The 14,861-nt window shown below is 46.5% G+C and overlaps 1 protein-coding gene across 1 annotated transcript in view; it reads right to left on the bottom strand.

Moving 5' to 3' along the window:
• LOC100029759 (sodium/potassium-transporting ATPase subunit alpha-2) overlaps window positions 1–471 on the bottom strand; it is a 44,872-nt gene extending 44,401 nt beyond the window's left edge. The window contains exon 1 of the mRNA XM_001379393.5: window positions 177–471. Coding sequence (XP_001379430.2) covers window positions 177–188 — 12 coding nt within the window. The 5' untranslated portion in view covers window positions 189–471. The remainder of the gene's footprint in view (window positions 1–176) is intronic.
• Between the last annotated feature and the right edge of the window lie 14,390 nt (window positions 472–14,861).

Here is a 14,861-nt window from a genome sequence, read left to right on the forward strand (position 1 = left end):
CACCTCCCAACTGCCTCCCTGGATGTTCTCACCACATCCCACTCTCTCCTCTCCACCCCACCCCCCAGGCCCCATCCCTGGTCCCTATTCTGACAACAGCCCGTCCTCGGAGCTCCATGCTTGGTAAGAGACATGGTCGCGGAGGGCTGGTGGGCTCAGCTTTCAGGGGTACTCACCCCGCGGCCCATCTTGGGGCAGAGGAACTGCAGGGACTGAGAACGGAGAGGCCAATGGGAAGGATCGTCAACTCGGACAGGCGGGACAGTCGGAGATCGAGTCAGACGGACAGAGACAGCCGAAGTAACAGGGTAGCTTTAAATAGGTCTCTCTCCCCCTCAGCCCCCCTCTCCTGCTCGGGAAAGAGCCGCTTGTTGAAATAGGATCCCTGAGGGCTCCTCCCCTCCAGCCCCTTCATGCCTCTTGTCCCGATGGTTGCCTTCCCTCCCCAATTTCTGTCTCCCCGACTTGCCTTTGGCAGCTACCAACGGAGGGAGTGGGGAGATCTTGGGGAGGGGGGGTTGGGGAAGAGAAGAGGGTAGAACCTCTTCAAAATAGTTCTTATAGAGCAGAAATGATTGGAGGGAGAGGTCCGTTCATTTAGATCCTCAACCCTAAGCCCCATGAAGAGGGAAGACAAAAATGGAGGAGAGGATGTAAGGAGAGGGGAATTGGGGACCTAGGTAGGAGTTTATAGAGCTGAAAGAGACTGCCTATTCCAGGACTGTTGTTCTGCAAACGAGGAAACTGATTAAATGACTTGCCCAAGGTCACATAGCCAAGACCAGAATGCAGAATGAACCACAATTCATTCGCCTAGGATGCCTTTGAACACTGAAGGAAAGCTTAGTCATGGAAGTCAAGGCAACCTCTTGAGAAGGTGCTCAGGTCTGCAGATGGGGGAGCAAGGGCTTCCCTGGTCTGTTTAGGAGCTAAAAGGTAGACATGGCTGTCTTCCAGAGGAACACGGACAAGGGCCTCTAAATTCTGCATTAATCTTCCTAGGAAATCGATAGGACTAGGGGTGGCAATGGAGGGATAATGTGGGAGGGGCAGACCAAAGTAGCAAAAAGTGTCCCTGGGTGCTCCTGGATTCATTCCAGGTGAATGGTATGTGGGATGACCCTTTCTCCTGTTCCTTTGCCTTAGAACCCAAGAGTTTTCACACCTAGTCAGGATAGAATCAAGAGGAGAGGAAAGGTTGGGGAATGGGGTTAGAAAGGGAGGTGGGAAGGGAGATACTAAGGAGTAAAATGAAATGGACAACAGGAATGCAGTCAGAAAATCAACTCAAAACAGTTTTCAGGTCTATAAAATGGGACAAGGGTAAGTGAGGCAGTCTAGTGGCACAACAGATAGCTCTATGAACCTGAAGTCAGCAAGGGCTGAGTTCAAACGTGGCCTCAAACATTTCCTAGATGTATGGCCCTAGGCAAGTCACTTTACCTCTGTTTGCCTTGCTTTCTTCTACTGTAAAGTTTGAATAATAATGGCACCTACTTCTTCCCATAGTTTGGGGGAGAATAAAAGGAGATAATCACTAGAGTGCTTTTGCAGACCTTAAAAGTGTCATAAAAATGTTAAGTATCATTTCTAGTGAGGACCCAGACAGAGGAAGAGCTGAGGTCAGACTTCAAGATTCTCATACTAGGAAGGAGCATAAGATTCTGGAACAGGTCATAGGATTTAGAACTGGAAGAGTCCTTCAAGACCTTCTTATCCAATGCCCTAGTTTTATAGATGAGAAGCTAGTGCTGAAGTGAGATGACTTGCTTAAGGTCATTTGAACCTTAAGTCATGGATCCAAGATGTCTTTGCTGTTGGAAAGTGAATAATCTCTTCTGGTTGGGATGCCTTTAACTGGATGTAGATGGTGGTTGCATGGTGTGCATCCAAGAGGCAGGATAAATTAGATGACTGTTGAATGGGATCTTCTGGGCCCCCTAAATTTGGGGATATGTAAGGGGGAGAAAGAGCACAGACAGGGGTCAAGAAAAGTTCTGAGGGGAGACTAGACGAGGAAGGAGAAAAATCTCTACCATCTTGGGACAGACTTTTCCTTCTTTGGGGATGGAAGCTGGACAAAAGTAGGGAGTGAGAGAGAGGCTATCATAGCATAGACTTTTCTAGTAGTACATCCCTGTTTCTCTGGGGAAAATGAGGACCTAAGGTACCCACAAAAGAGAATGGAGAGGAAAGAGTGAGGAAGAAAGCAAGGAAGGGCATATCATACAGGCTGAGGTCCTAGGGAGCATTGGGCCCCTCCAAGGCTGAGTCAGGTCTGTCTCTGACTCCAGAGGGGAGCTCCCCACAGAGGGATTATCGCCTGTTCTCTCTGGCAAATCCGATCTCTGTGCTCAAGGCTCCGGCCTGAATTCCCCAAATAACTGACTCCCCCCTTCCTGCTATGCCGCTGGGATTTTCCATTACAGGGATCCGGTGGGGGCACGGCCCACTTCCGAACAGACATGCCTGCTGGAGGTAGAGCAGAGCCCATAAGTTCCCCCCCACTACTCCTACTTGGCACCCTCTCTTCCCCCTGCAAAGGCTTCCTCTGTTATATAGCCTAGAGAGGCTAGAAAGGGAGGGAGGCAAAAAAGGGGAAAGGGATGGAGGTGCAGAAAGATGACCAGATCTTAGTTTTAGCTCTCTAAAGAAGTAGCGGTATGTGAGGAAAGGATGAAGAAGAAGGGGCAGATATTGTACACCAGGGACATTCTGGTAGAAGAGACCCTAGAAGGGGGAAGCAAGAAAAAGTAGAGGTAGTTGGTAGCACAGTAGACTGTGTATTGGGCCCAGAGACACTTATGTGTGACCCCTGGCAAGCCACTTACCTTCCGTCTGCCTCAGTTCCCTCAACTGTAAAATGGAAATAATAAAAGCACCTACCTCCCAGGGTTGTTGAGAGAATCAAGTGAGATAATGTTTGGGGGAAAGACAAATAAAAAATGCATAGCAGGTGCTATCTCTTTTTGGACCCTAGTTATTGGGGAGGTGACTGAAGAGATCTTGTCTAAAAGAAAAGACTAGATAATGAATTTAGAGCAATCTGTCTTCCACAACTGGGCCTTTATTGGGAAAAACTAGGCATTAAGACTCTCTTCAGGCCTTGATCCTCTTGGGAACTCAGTTTTTCTACTTCATGAGGGCAATGAAGAACAAATATAGGGAAATCTCTAGGCTCAGAATCTCTCCCACAGTTAAAAATAATTTCATGATGGGGGCAGCTAGGTGACTCAGTGGATAGAGAGTTAGGCCTGGAGATAGGAGGTCCTAGGTTCAAATCTGACCTCAGATACTTTCTGGCTGTGTGACCCTGAGCAACTCACTTAACCCCCATTGCCTAGCCTTTACTTGGAAATATATATGATATTGATGGAAGGTAAAGGATAAAAAAAAAATACCAGGCAAACCAGAGGAGTTGAAAGAGAAGTTCATCTACTTCAAACTATTCATTTTACAGATGACCAAACTGAGACCCAAATTAGGAAAGTGACTTGACTAAGGTCACACAGCTAGTGAGTGGAAGAGCTAGACCATGGACTCATGCCATCAGACTCTTCATTTCAGTGAGCTTTCCACTACACCATGATTTTTTTTAAAACCCTTACCTTCTGTCTTGGAGTCAATACTGTGTATTGGCTCCAAGGCAGAAGAGTGGTAAGGGCTAGGCAATGGGGGTCAAGTGACTTGCCCAGGGTCACACAGCTAGGAAGTGGCTCTAGGCCTGGTTCTCAATCCACTGAGCTACCCAGCTGCCCCCATTTTCTTTTTTTTAAGAAAAATAAGGCCCTGGTGTTGAGACAAGAGCCAGGGTCATTCTACTTGTAACCCTATAATGCCTGTACATTTTAGAACCTGCATAGAGTAATGAAAAGAGACCTGGTCTTGGATTCAGGTGGCCTGCATTCAGGTCTTCATTTTGTTACTTGCAGCTAACCATAATGACCACGGGTAAGACTTAAGCTTCTATGAGCCTCAGTTTCCCTACCTGTAAAATAGAAATACTTCTCTCCCAGAGCTGTAGTAGTAATAATAGCCCCAGGAAAGCCTGACTTTCCTTAGCTCCCCCCTTAAAGTTAGGACTATGTCCTCCCCTGTCTGCTTCATGGGCATAGAACTCCGCACCCCATACCTTTGCCAAACTCAAACCCAAAGCAAGTCCAGTGGATTGGGGGTTGCTGCTCACATGAACTTCTACGGCACTAGATGAGGGAGGGCCACATGGGGCACAGAGCCTGCAGTCTAAGTGTGGGATTCCTGGCTCCTCATCTCCACTGTTTCTGCTTTCCTTTGGAGAATATATTCTCTGCCCTGGACTTCAGCATCTTCCTTCCCCCACTCAGAGAGATCCCTTCTCCCCTCCAGTAACAAACGCCCTTGGAACAGAGGCACTCTCACCCTCTTGAGTCTGGGTACCTGGCTCAGACTACTACGCTCTTCCCTTGGGCATCCGGTTGGACTGGGGCCTTTGGCAGCGCAGGATTCTAGGGGAGAGTAAGCAGGAATTTGTGGGGGAGAGGGGAAGAGAGAGGTCCAGAATGACCGGGGGAGGGATTGGAGTTGGAACGGGAATCAAAGCGGAGAAGAGAAATCACAGAAGCCAGGACGGGAGGCTGCTCAGTGAGGAGGAATGGAGAGGGGAAGAAGAGTGATTGGCTTGGTAGAGGGATGAACGAGGAACGACAGGACTGGGGAGAGCTTTGTTTGGTTTGCCAAGGAAAGAGCTAAGGAGCAGGAGAACTGACTGGAGTGTGAATGATGGTATGTGTGAGAATGAGTACACAGACACACATCTAGGTAAGCTTATTGATGGTGCACTCATGTGTGAGAGTGCAAGAGAATTTAAAAATACAGCTGAGTGGAGGAGGAGAGTCAAGGGAAGGCATTCACGTAGGAGACGGCAACTCCTGAAGAGTTCAAAGGCATTTTGAGCAATAATTGAATACCTGAATGAAATAAGTATGTGGCCTCCCAAGGGGGACTAATTCTGAAAGAGAAAAACCTCATTTGCTAGCAAGTAGTAAGTCAAACTACTAATAGATTTCCATTTCCATTAGGCATTACAGAAGGCTTTCCTCCTGACAATCCCCTGAGGCAAGTAACAGTATTTTCACCACCATTTTACAGAGCAGGAAACTGAGGCTGAGTTCTATAGGTCAGAGTTGGCAGAACTGAGATTAGAACCCCAGTCTCCTGACTCTAAGTCTAATTAAGTTCTTGCTCTACGTCCTGCTGCCTTTAATTTGTAGCCAGATCTCATATGTATACAGGAAAAAGGGGGGGGGGGGCAGAAACAGAGACAGAGGGAGAAAGAGAGAGTGAGAAGTGGAGGGAGGGAGGGAGAGACAGAGAGAGATAGAGAGAGATAGATGGAGGGAGGAGAGAGTGGGAGAGAGACAGAGACAGTCACACAGAGAACGATGGAGATAGAGAGAGTGAGAGTGAAAAGCAGACAGAAAGAGACAGAGAAACAGAGAGAGAGAGAGAGAGAGAGAGAGAGAGAGAGAGAGAGAGAGAGAGAGAGAGAGAGAGAGAGAGAGAGAGAGAGAGAGAGAGAGAGAGAGAGAGAGAGAGAGAGAGAGAGAGAGAGAGAGAGAGAGAGAGAGAGAGAGATCGGGAGAGAGACAGAGACAGTCACACAGAGAAAGATGGAGATAGAGAGAGTGAGAGTGAGAAACAGACAGAAAGAGACAGAGAAACAGAGAGAGAGAGAGAGTATGGGGGAGTGTGGATCTGAATGTGCAGGAGTATGAGAATCTGTATCTTGCTACATGTGAGTGTATGCAGTAGAGAAAAAACCCTGGCGTGTGTGTGTGTGTGTGTGTGTGTGTGTGTGTGTGTGTGTGTGTGTGTGTGTGTGTGTAGCTGAGGCTTGTGGGAGAGTCTGGGTGTCTACGTGAGATTCTATGAGAGAATGTGTGTGTGTGTGTGTGTGTGTGTGTGTGTGTGTGTGTGTGTGTGTGTGCAGGCACACACCAGGGAAGCGGGGGTTGGGGACGTGCATCGGCTGCAGATGGGTTTTCAAGGTCTCCAAGAAACAGTTTTGTTTCCTAAGTGACTGACCTCCTGGGGCCTCCAGCCCAGACTTGAAGGTTGTTTCAAGATCATGAAGGAGCGAGGGAGGGAAAGGGGTGGGGGTGGGGGTGGGGAAGAGCAGCGCACAGGGCGCTCCTCTAGCCTTCTTTAACTCAGCCTCCTCCAGGCTTACCCATCTTTGGTCTTCCCATCATCCCCCACCCCCATCTCCTGGACCTAGACCAAACTTCTTTCTGCCTTCACCCCTCATCTGCTGCCCGCATCTATCCCTCTCTCTCTCTCTTCTTCCTCTCCTTTGTTTCTCGTCTTTCTCCCTTCCTCCTCCATCACTGCTGTCTCTGACTCCTCTTCTCTTTTTTTCTTCTTTGTTTGTCTCCATCTCTCATTCTCTCCTGGGTCTTATCCATGGTATTTCTGCTTCTCCAATATCTTTCTCTCTGTGTCTCTGGTTCTCAATTTTTCTCTATGGTGAAAGAGAGGGGGGTGGGAAAGAGAGGCCCAGAATGACAGAATAAACATCCTTGACTTTTCTCTCCATGTCTGAGTCTCGCTGTGGTTTCTTCCCCTGTTAGGCACACAGGAGAGAGACAGAGACAGAGACAGAGGCAAAGACAGAGACAGAGGCAGAGACACAAGAGACAGACAGGCAGAGACAGAGACAGAGAGGCAGAGGCAGACAAGGAGACAGAGACAGACAGACAGACAGACAGACAGACAGACAGACAAGAGACAGACAGACAGAGACAGAGACAGAGAGGCAGAGGCAGAGGCAAAGACAGAGACAGAGGCAGAGACACAAGAGACAGACAGGCAGAGAGAGACAGACAGGCAGAGACAGAGACAGAGAGACAAGAGACAGACAGGCAGAGACAAAGACAGAGAGGCAGAGGCAGAGGCAGACAATAAGACAGAGACAAAGAGAGAGACAAGAGGCAGACAGGCAGAGACAGAGACAGAGAGGCAGAGGCAGACAAGGAGACAGAGACAGAGACAGAGAGACAAGAGACAGACAGGCAGAGACAGAGACAGAGAGGCAGAGGCAGACAAGGAGACAGAGACAGAGGCAAAGAGACAAGAGACAGACAGGCAGACAGAGACAGAGAGGCAGAGGCAGAGAGACAAGAGACAGACAGGCAGAGAGAGAGACAGAGAGAGAGACAAGAGACAGACAGGCAGAGACAGAGACAGAGAGAGAGACAAGAGACAGAGAGGCAGAGGCAGAGACAGAGAGAGAGACAAGAGACAGAGAGGCAGAGAGAGAGACAGAGAGAGAGACAAGAGACAGACAGGCAGAGACAGAGACAGAGAGAGAGACAAGAGACAGAGAGGCAGAGGCAAACAATAACACAGAGACAGAGGCAGAGAGACAAGAGACAGACAGGCAGAGACAGAGACAGAGAGGCAGAGGCAGACAATAAGACAGAGACAGAGGCAGAGAGACAAGAGACAGACAGGCAGAGACAGAGACAGAGAGGCAGACAGAGACAGAGAGGCAGAGGCAAACAATAAGACAGAGACAGAGAGAGAGACAAGAGACAGACAGGCAAAGACAGAGAGGCAGAGGCAAACAATAAGACAGAGACAGAGGCAGAGAGACAAGAGACAGACAGGCAGAGACAGAGACAGAGAGGCAGAGGCAGACAAGGAGACAGAGACAGAGACAGAGACAGAGACAGAGAGGCAGAGGCAGACAGTAAGACAGAGACAGAGGCAGAGAGACAAGAGATAGACAGGCAGAGACAAGAGACAGAGAGGCAGAGGCAGACAAGGAGACAGAGACAGAGACAGAGACAGAGAGGCAAAGGCAGACAGTAAGACAGAGACAGAGAGGCAGAGAGACAAGAGATAGACAGGCAGAGACAGAGACAGAGAGGCAGAGGCAGACAAGGAGACAGAGACAGAGACAGAGACAGAGACAGAGACAGAGACAGAGAGGCAGAGGCAGACAATAAGACAGAGACAGAGACAGAGACAGAGACAGAGAGGCAGAGGCAGACAAGGAGACAGAGACAGAGACAGAGACAGAGACAGAGACAGAGAGGCAGAGGCAGACAGTAAGACAGAGACAGAGAGGCAGAGAGACAAGAGATAGACAGGCAGAGACAGAGACAGAGAGGCAGAGGCAGACAAGGAGACAGAGACAGAGACAGAGACAGAGACAGAGAGGCAGAGGCAGACAGTAAGACAGAGACAGAGGCAGAGAGACAAGAGATAGACAGGCAGAGACAGAGACAGAGAGGCAGAGGCAGACAAGGAGACAGAGACAGAGACAGAGACAGAGACAGAGACAGAGAGGCAGAGGCAGACAGTAAGACAGAGACAGAGAGGCAGAGAGACAAGAGATAGACAGGCAGAGACAGAGACAGAGAGGCAGAGGCAGACAAGGAGACAGAGACAGAGACAGAGACAGAGACAGAGACAGAGAGGCAGAGGCAGACAATAAGACAGAGACAGAGACAGAGACAGAGACAGAGAGGCAGAGGCAGACAAGGAGACAGAGACAGAGACAGAGACAGAGACAGAGACAGAGAGGCAGAGGCAGACAATAAGACAGAGACAGAGACAGAGGCAGAGACAGAGACAGAGAGGCAGAGGCAGACAAGGAGACAGAGACAGAGGCAGAGAGACAAGAGACAGACAGGCAGAGAGAGACAGAGAGGCAGAGGCAGACAATAAGACAGAGACAGAGGCAGAGAGAGAGACAAGAGACAGACAGGCAGAGAGAGACAGAGAGGCAGAGGCAGACAATAAGACAGAGACAGAGGCAGAGAGAGAGACAAGAGACAGACAGGCAGAGAGAGACAGAGAGGCAGAGGCAGACAGAGACAGACAGAGAGACAAGAGACAGACAGGCAGAGACAGAGACAGAGAGACAGGCAGAGACAGACACAGAGAGACAGACAGACAAAGGCAGAGGGAAAGGGGTGCTTCAATGTCTCAGGAACCATGTTGGGCACAAGGCAAACTTGCTCCCTTGGGCATGACCCACACAATGTTGCTTTATGCCTCCATTTCCCTCCTTGCTCACTACCTAGTGAAACTCATGCTAATGCTCAGGCCCACTACTAAAGTAGAGGCCCTACCCTCCAGGGCCATTTCCTAGACTGCCTGAATCAATCAATCTACAAGCATTTGTTTATCTTAAATCCTTACCATCTGCCTTAGAATTGGTTCCAAGGCAGAAGAACAGCAAGGATTAGGTAATTGGAGTTGACTTGTCCAGGGTCACACAGCTAGAATGTATCTGAATCTAGATTTGAACCCAGGACCTCCTGTCTCTAGGCTTGGCTCTCTATCCACTGAGCCACCTGGTGGCCCCTCAACAAACATTTATTAAGCCCCTACTATTTGCCAGACGGTGTGCTAATGTGAAAGATTTGCTGATGGAAGGATGGCAATTGAAAGGGAGAATCTATGGAATTAGGTATATCTGGCCTTGAGATGAAAGCAGTAAATCAACCCTTCTCCCTGAGAAGGAAGAACTGGGGAAACCAGATTAGGAAGGGACAAAGATTTAAGGCACATTAAAATACAGGGTGGCATATTTAACTACACATATTGATAAGCATAGCAGATAGAGGGCCTGCCTCGAAGTCAGTAAGGCCTGCCTTTGACACATGGAAACTGTGTGATCCTGGGTAAGTGACCTCAACTCATTTCTTCTCATTGCAGGCAACCCTAGAAGTCTCTAAGTTCCTCAAGGCCTCCCAGAGTGCTAGGTACATAGCACAGGCAGGCACTTAATATGTGCTTATTAATTGATATAACTTTAGATGAGTATAAATTTCGGTCTATTACTGGAGGGAGTTCCCACCCCAGAAGTTCCTCAGACTGTTAAAATCATAGGTTTAAATAAAAAAACACATAGGTAAGCTGCAAAAGTAGTCAGAGGAGGATAATAGGATGGCAAACTGAATTTTTTTTCAGTCTTTTTAACTTGTACCCAACTCTTCTTGACCCTTTTTTTGAGGTTTTCTTGGTGAAGACCCTAGAGTGGTTTGCTGTTTCCTTCTCCAGATCATTTTACAGATGATAAAACTGAGGCAAACCAGTTTAAGTGACTTGCCCAAGGTCATACATCTAGTAATTATCTGAGGCTGGATTTGAACTCAGGTCTTCCTGACTCCAGGCTCAATACTCTATCTGTTGTCCCACCTAAGATGGACCTTAAGATCATTCATTATAGAAGTAAAGACTTGGGAGGTCCATGATCTTTGTCTTCAAGTAGTCAACGGAATGACATGTGAAAGCAATATTTGTTCTTGGCCCAAGAGAACACAACTGGGAGTCAGTAAAAGGAAGTTGTCAAGATAAAGACTTCTACTTAACAGAAAGGAAAACTTTCTTTTCCTTTCCATTGTTCCAAAGTAAAATGGGCTGCCTCCTGAGGGAGTAGTCTTCACTGGAGGGCTTCAAAATGGTGCTCTTATTGGGAATGTTGTAGAAATATAAACTGGACTAAATGGACTCTGAGAAAACGTTCATCTCTTGGATTCGGTACCTGACAGTGGAAGAGAACTTGGGAAGGGAAGGTCTGGAACAATATATTAAGAGGAAAGGAAAGAAGGCTGTGGGGAGAAGGTTGGAGGCTTCGGGGGTTGTGATTGGGGAGGGAAGCCAGGGAGATACTGGAGGAAGATGTGAATGGCTTGGCAGAAGACAGTGAGGTAGAGGGGACAACTTGGGGGGGACTTTAAGGGGTAAGAGGCAGGGGCTGGGAAAAACTGAGTTAGGACGCAAAGTCTGGAGAGGCACTGGAGGAAAAGAGGCAGAGACTGGTAGATACTTGGAGGAGGAGAGGAGGGAGACCCTGGGGCAGTGGGGCAGAGTCTAGGAGCATAATGGAAGGAAAGGGCAGGAGCAGGGACAAAAAGGGTTAGAGAGTCACTGAGAGGGAAGAGGGAAAGCCTGCGGAACATTATGAGAGAGGGTAGAACTGGAGGACTTTTGTGCATTAATTTATGTAACAATGAACACTGGTTGGGCTTGATTCTTGTTCCTGTAAGCTGGGAGAGAGGTGGTGTCAGCTGCAGAGAAGATGGGGTTAATGGTCCATGCTGGGCATGGGGTTCAAGGGACACAGCTGGTCCCTCTAGGGTTCCTATTTGCCTTTGATTATATCTGAGGGGAGAGGGAGGGAGTGGCACCCCAACCCCTGAGGAGGGTTTGCTTTGGCCAGAGATCTGACCCAACTGCTGGCCCAGAGCACCACGCCCCCCCCTGCTCCTCCTATCAGGAAGCTGAGTCGTCTCCCTCCAGCTTCTTCCATTCCTCCACGGGCCTCACACAAGCTCAAGCCCTGGACACAGCTTCATTTGTCTTTCTTTGGACTTTGAATTCAGAGAATAGCATCCTCCCCACCCCCACCCCCTTCCTCACAGAGGTACTGAGAACTAGGAAGATGACTTTCTTATCCCCACTAGGTTCCAGCCTGCTGTTTGCTAGCCTACGCTTCACTTTCTCTTTGGGGAGGGAAAATGCTTCTTACTCCTTGGTCTCTCTTCCACACACTAACACCATCTTAAGGAGTACCAAAAAAAAAAAAGCAATTAATTTAAAAGTTTATTCACATAGTAAATAGAATGCTGGGCCTGGAGTCAGGGGGGCTTGAGTTGAAATCCAACTTCAGACACTTACTAACTCTGTGATTCTGGACAAGTAATTTAACCTCTGATAGCCTCAATTTCCTCATCTTTAAAGTGGACACAATAATAACACCTATCTCCTGAGTTGTTTTCAGGATCAAATGAGATAATAAACCGCTTAGCACAGTGCTTGACACATAGTAGATGATTAATAAATGCTTGCTTCTTTCCTTCTTTCCTTCTTTCCTTCTTTCCTTCTTTCCTTCCTTCCTTCCTTCCTTCCTTCCTTCCTTCCTTCCTTCCTTCCTTCCTTCCTTCCTTCCTTCCTTCCTTCCTCCTGTCCCTCCCTCCTTTCCTTCCTTCCCTCTTTCCTCCTTCCTTTCCTCCCTTCCCTCCTTCTGTCCCTCCCTCCTTTCCTTCCTTCTTTCCTTCCTTCCTTCCTTCCTTCCTTCCTTCCTTCCTTCCTTCCTTCCTTCCTTCCTTCCTTCCTTCCTTCCTTCCTTCCTTCCTTCCTTCTTTCCTTCTTTCCTTCCTTCCTCCTTCCTTCCTTCCTTCCTTCTTTCCTTCCTTCCTTCCTTCCTTCCTTTCTTCCTTCCTTCCTTCCTTCCTTCCTTCCTCCTGTCCCTCCCTCCTTTCCTTCCTTCCCTCTTTCCTCCTTCCTTCCCTCCCTTCCCTCCTTCTGTCCCTCCCTCCTTTCCTTCCTTCCTTCCTTCCTTCCTTCCTTCCTTCCTTCCTTCCTTCCTTCCTTCCTTCCTTCCTTCCTTCCTTCCTTCCTTCCTTCCTCCTTTCCTTCCTTCCTTCCTTCCTTCCTTCCTTCCTTCCTTCCTTCCTTCCTTCCTTCCTTCCTTCCTTCCTTCCTTCCTTCCTTCCTTCCTTCCTTCCTTCCTTCCTTCTTTCTTTTCTTCCTTCCTCCCTCCCTCCCTCCCTCCCTCCCTTTTGCTTGAAATCCTCTAGGATGGAGGTTCCCACTTTCTTCCATGGCACTCCATTTCACTTTTGGACAGCTCAAGTTGTTAGCAATTTTTTCCTCACATTGAACCTAATTCTGCCTCTCCACAATTCCTATAGGTTGTTATTCCTAACTTTTGCTTTCTGGGGCCAAGCAGATAAAAAACTTATCCTCTCTGTCATATTTTCTCCCATGATCTTTTCTTCTTCAAACTCTTGACCATACTGGCCATTCTCCTTCAAACATTCTCCAATTTATCAGTGTCTTCTCTAACGTGCCCCTTGACTGGACACAATATTCTAGATATTATCTGTAAAGCAAAATACTGTGATACTATAAACTCCTTTGTTCTGGACAATGTGTATATCACAATTCAGACCAAGATCTTACTAGCTTTTTTTGCCATCTTGTCACAGTATTGATTCAAAGTGAATCTGCATCCATCCATTCATTCAACAAATGTGTATTAAGTGCTATGTGCCAGATACTGTGCTAAATAGGAGAGTAAAAAAAAAGGCAAAGTTAGATCCTACCCTCAAGGAGCTTCATTCTTAAAACAAATTTTAAAAGTATTTTTCCAATTATATGTTAAAAATGTTTAACATTAATTTTTAGACCATTTTGAATTCCAAATTCTCTTCCTCTTTCCCTTGCTCCCCCCCATTGAGAAGGCAAGCAATTTGATAAAAGTTTTATGTGTACAGTCATGCAAAACACATTTTCATATTAATCATGCTGTGAAAGAAAATATAGACAACCCCCCAAAACAAAGCAAAAAGACAGTAAGCTTCAATCTGCTTTGAGATTCCATCAATTCTTTCTCTGGAGGTGGATGACATTTTTCATCATTGGTCCTTCAGAATTATCTTGGATCTTTGTATTGCTAAGAATAGCTAAGTCATTCAACAGTTGCTCATTGTGCAATATTGCTGTTACTGTGGACAATGTTCTGGTTCTGCTCACTTCACTCAGCATCAGTTCATGTAAATCTTCCCAGGTTTTTTGAAAAGCATCCTGCTTGTCATTTCTTATAACACAGTAGTACTCTATCACAATCACATACCAAAGCTTGTTTAGCCATTCCCTGATTGATGGACATCCCCTCAATTTCCAATTCTTTGCCACCATAAAAAGAGCTGATATAAATATTTTTGTATATATAGATCTTTCTATTTAAAAAAAATGTTTTTTTAATCTCTTTGGGATACAGACCTAGTGATGATATTTCTAAGTCAAAGGGTATATACATTTTTATAGCCTTTTGGGCAAAGTTCTGAATTGCTCTTTCCAGAATGGCTGAAACAATTCACAACTCCACCAACAGTGCATTAGGGTACAATTTACCCACATCCCTTCCAACATTTGTAATTTTATTTTTCTGACATATCAATCATTCTGATAGGTGTGGAACGGTATCTCACAGTTGTTTTTTGTTTTTTTTTCTTTTTGTTTTCTCTATCAGTGATTTTGAACATTTTTATATGACTGTAGATAGATTTTATTTATTCATCTTATAACTGCCTGTTCATAAGGGAGGTTACATTCTAAAGGGGGAGTTAACATATAAATAAATAGGTACATATAAAATACACATAGAGTATAATAAAGGCATTCTTATAAGGTAAGCCGAGTCTAACAGCTCCAAGGGACAGAGAAAGGAAGAAACCACCTTATAAAGAGTTTTAAATACAAAAGAGAGAACTTTATATTTAATTCTGGAAGTAATAGAAAGCAAATGGAATTAAAGTTGGCCAGTGACCGTCAGATTTTCCTTTGCTTTGGGAAAATCACTTTGGCTTTTAAGTAGAGGACAGGTTGGCATGAGGAGAAACTTCAGATAGAGAGAATGATTAGAAAAGTGTTGTAATGGCCTAAATGAGAGGAACTGAAGACCTGAAGGTGGTGGCTATATGTGTGGTGAGAAGGGGAACTGTATAGGACATGTTATAAAGGGAGTAGAAAAAACATTTGATAATAGATTGGATATGCGAGATAAGAGTGAGGAGTTAATGATGACTCTAAGGCTGGCAACCTAGTTTAGAGGGGAGATGGTGGCTTCTTTAGAAATAAGAAGGAAATTCAGAAGTAAGAGGATTTCCAGGGAAAGATAACCATTTAAGTTTTAGATATGCCGAGCTTTAAATGTTTGTGGAGCATCTAGTTCAAAATGCCCATTGGGCACATAGGTGATGGAGGCCTAGAGTTCAAGTGAGAGAGCAGCACTAGTACTATCAGTCCATATATAGAGATCTGTCAGGGTAATGAGATGGCACAGTGGATAGAGTGCCAGG

Source organism: Monodelphis domestica, chromosome 2, assembly GCF_027887165.1.
Source record: "Monodelphis domestica isolate mMonDom1 chromosome 2, mMonDom1.pri, whole genome shotgun sequence".
Lineage (NCBI taxonomy): Eukaryota > Metazoa > Chordata > Mammalia > Didelphimorphia > Didelphidae > Monodelphis > Monodelphis domestica.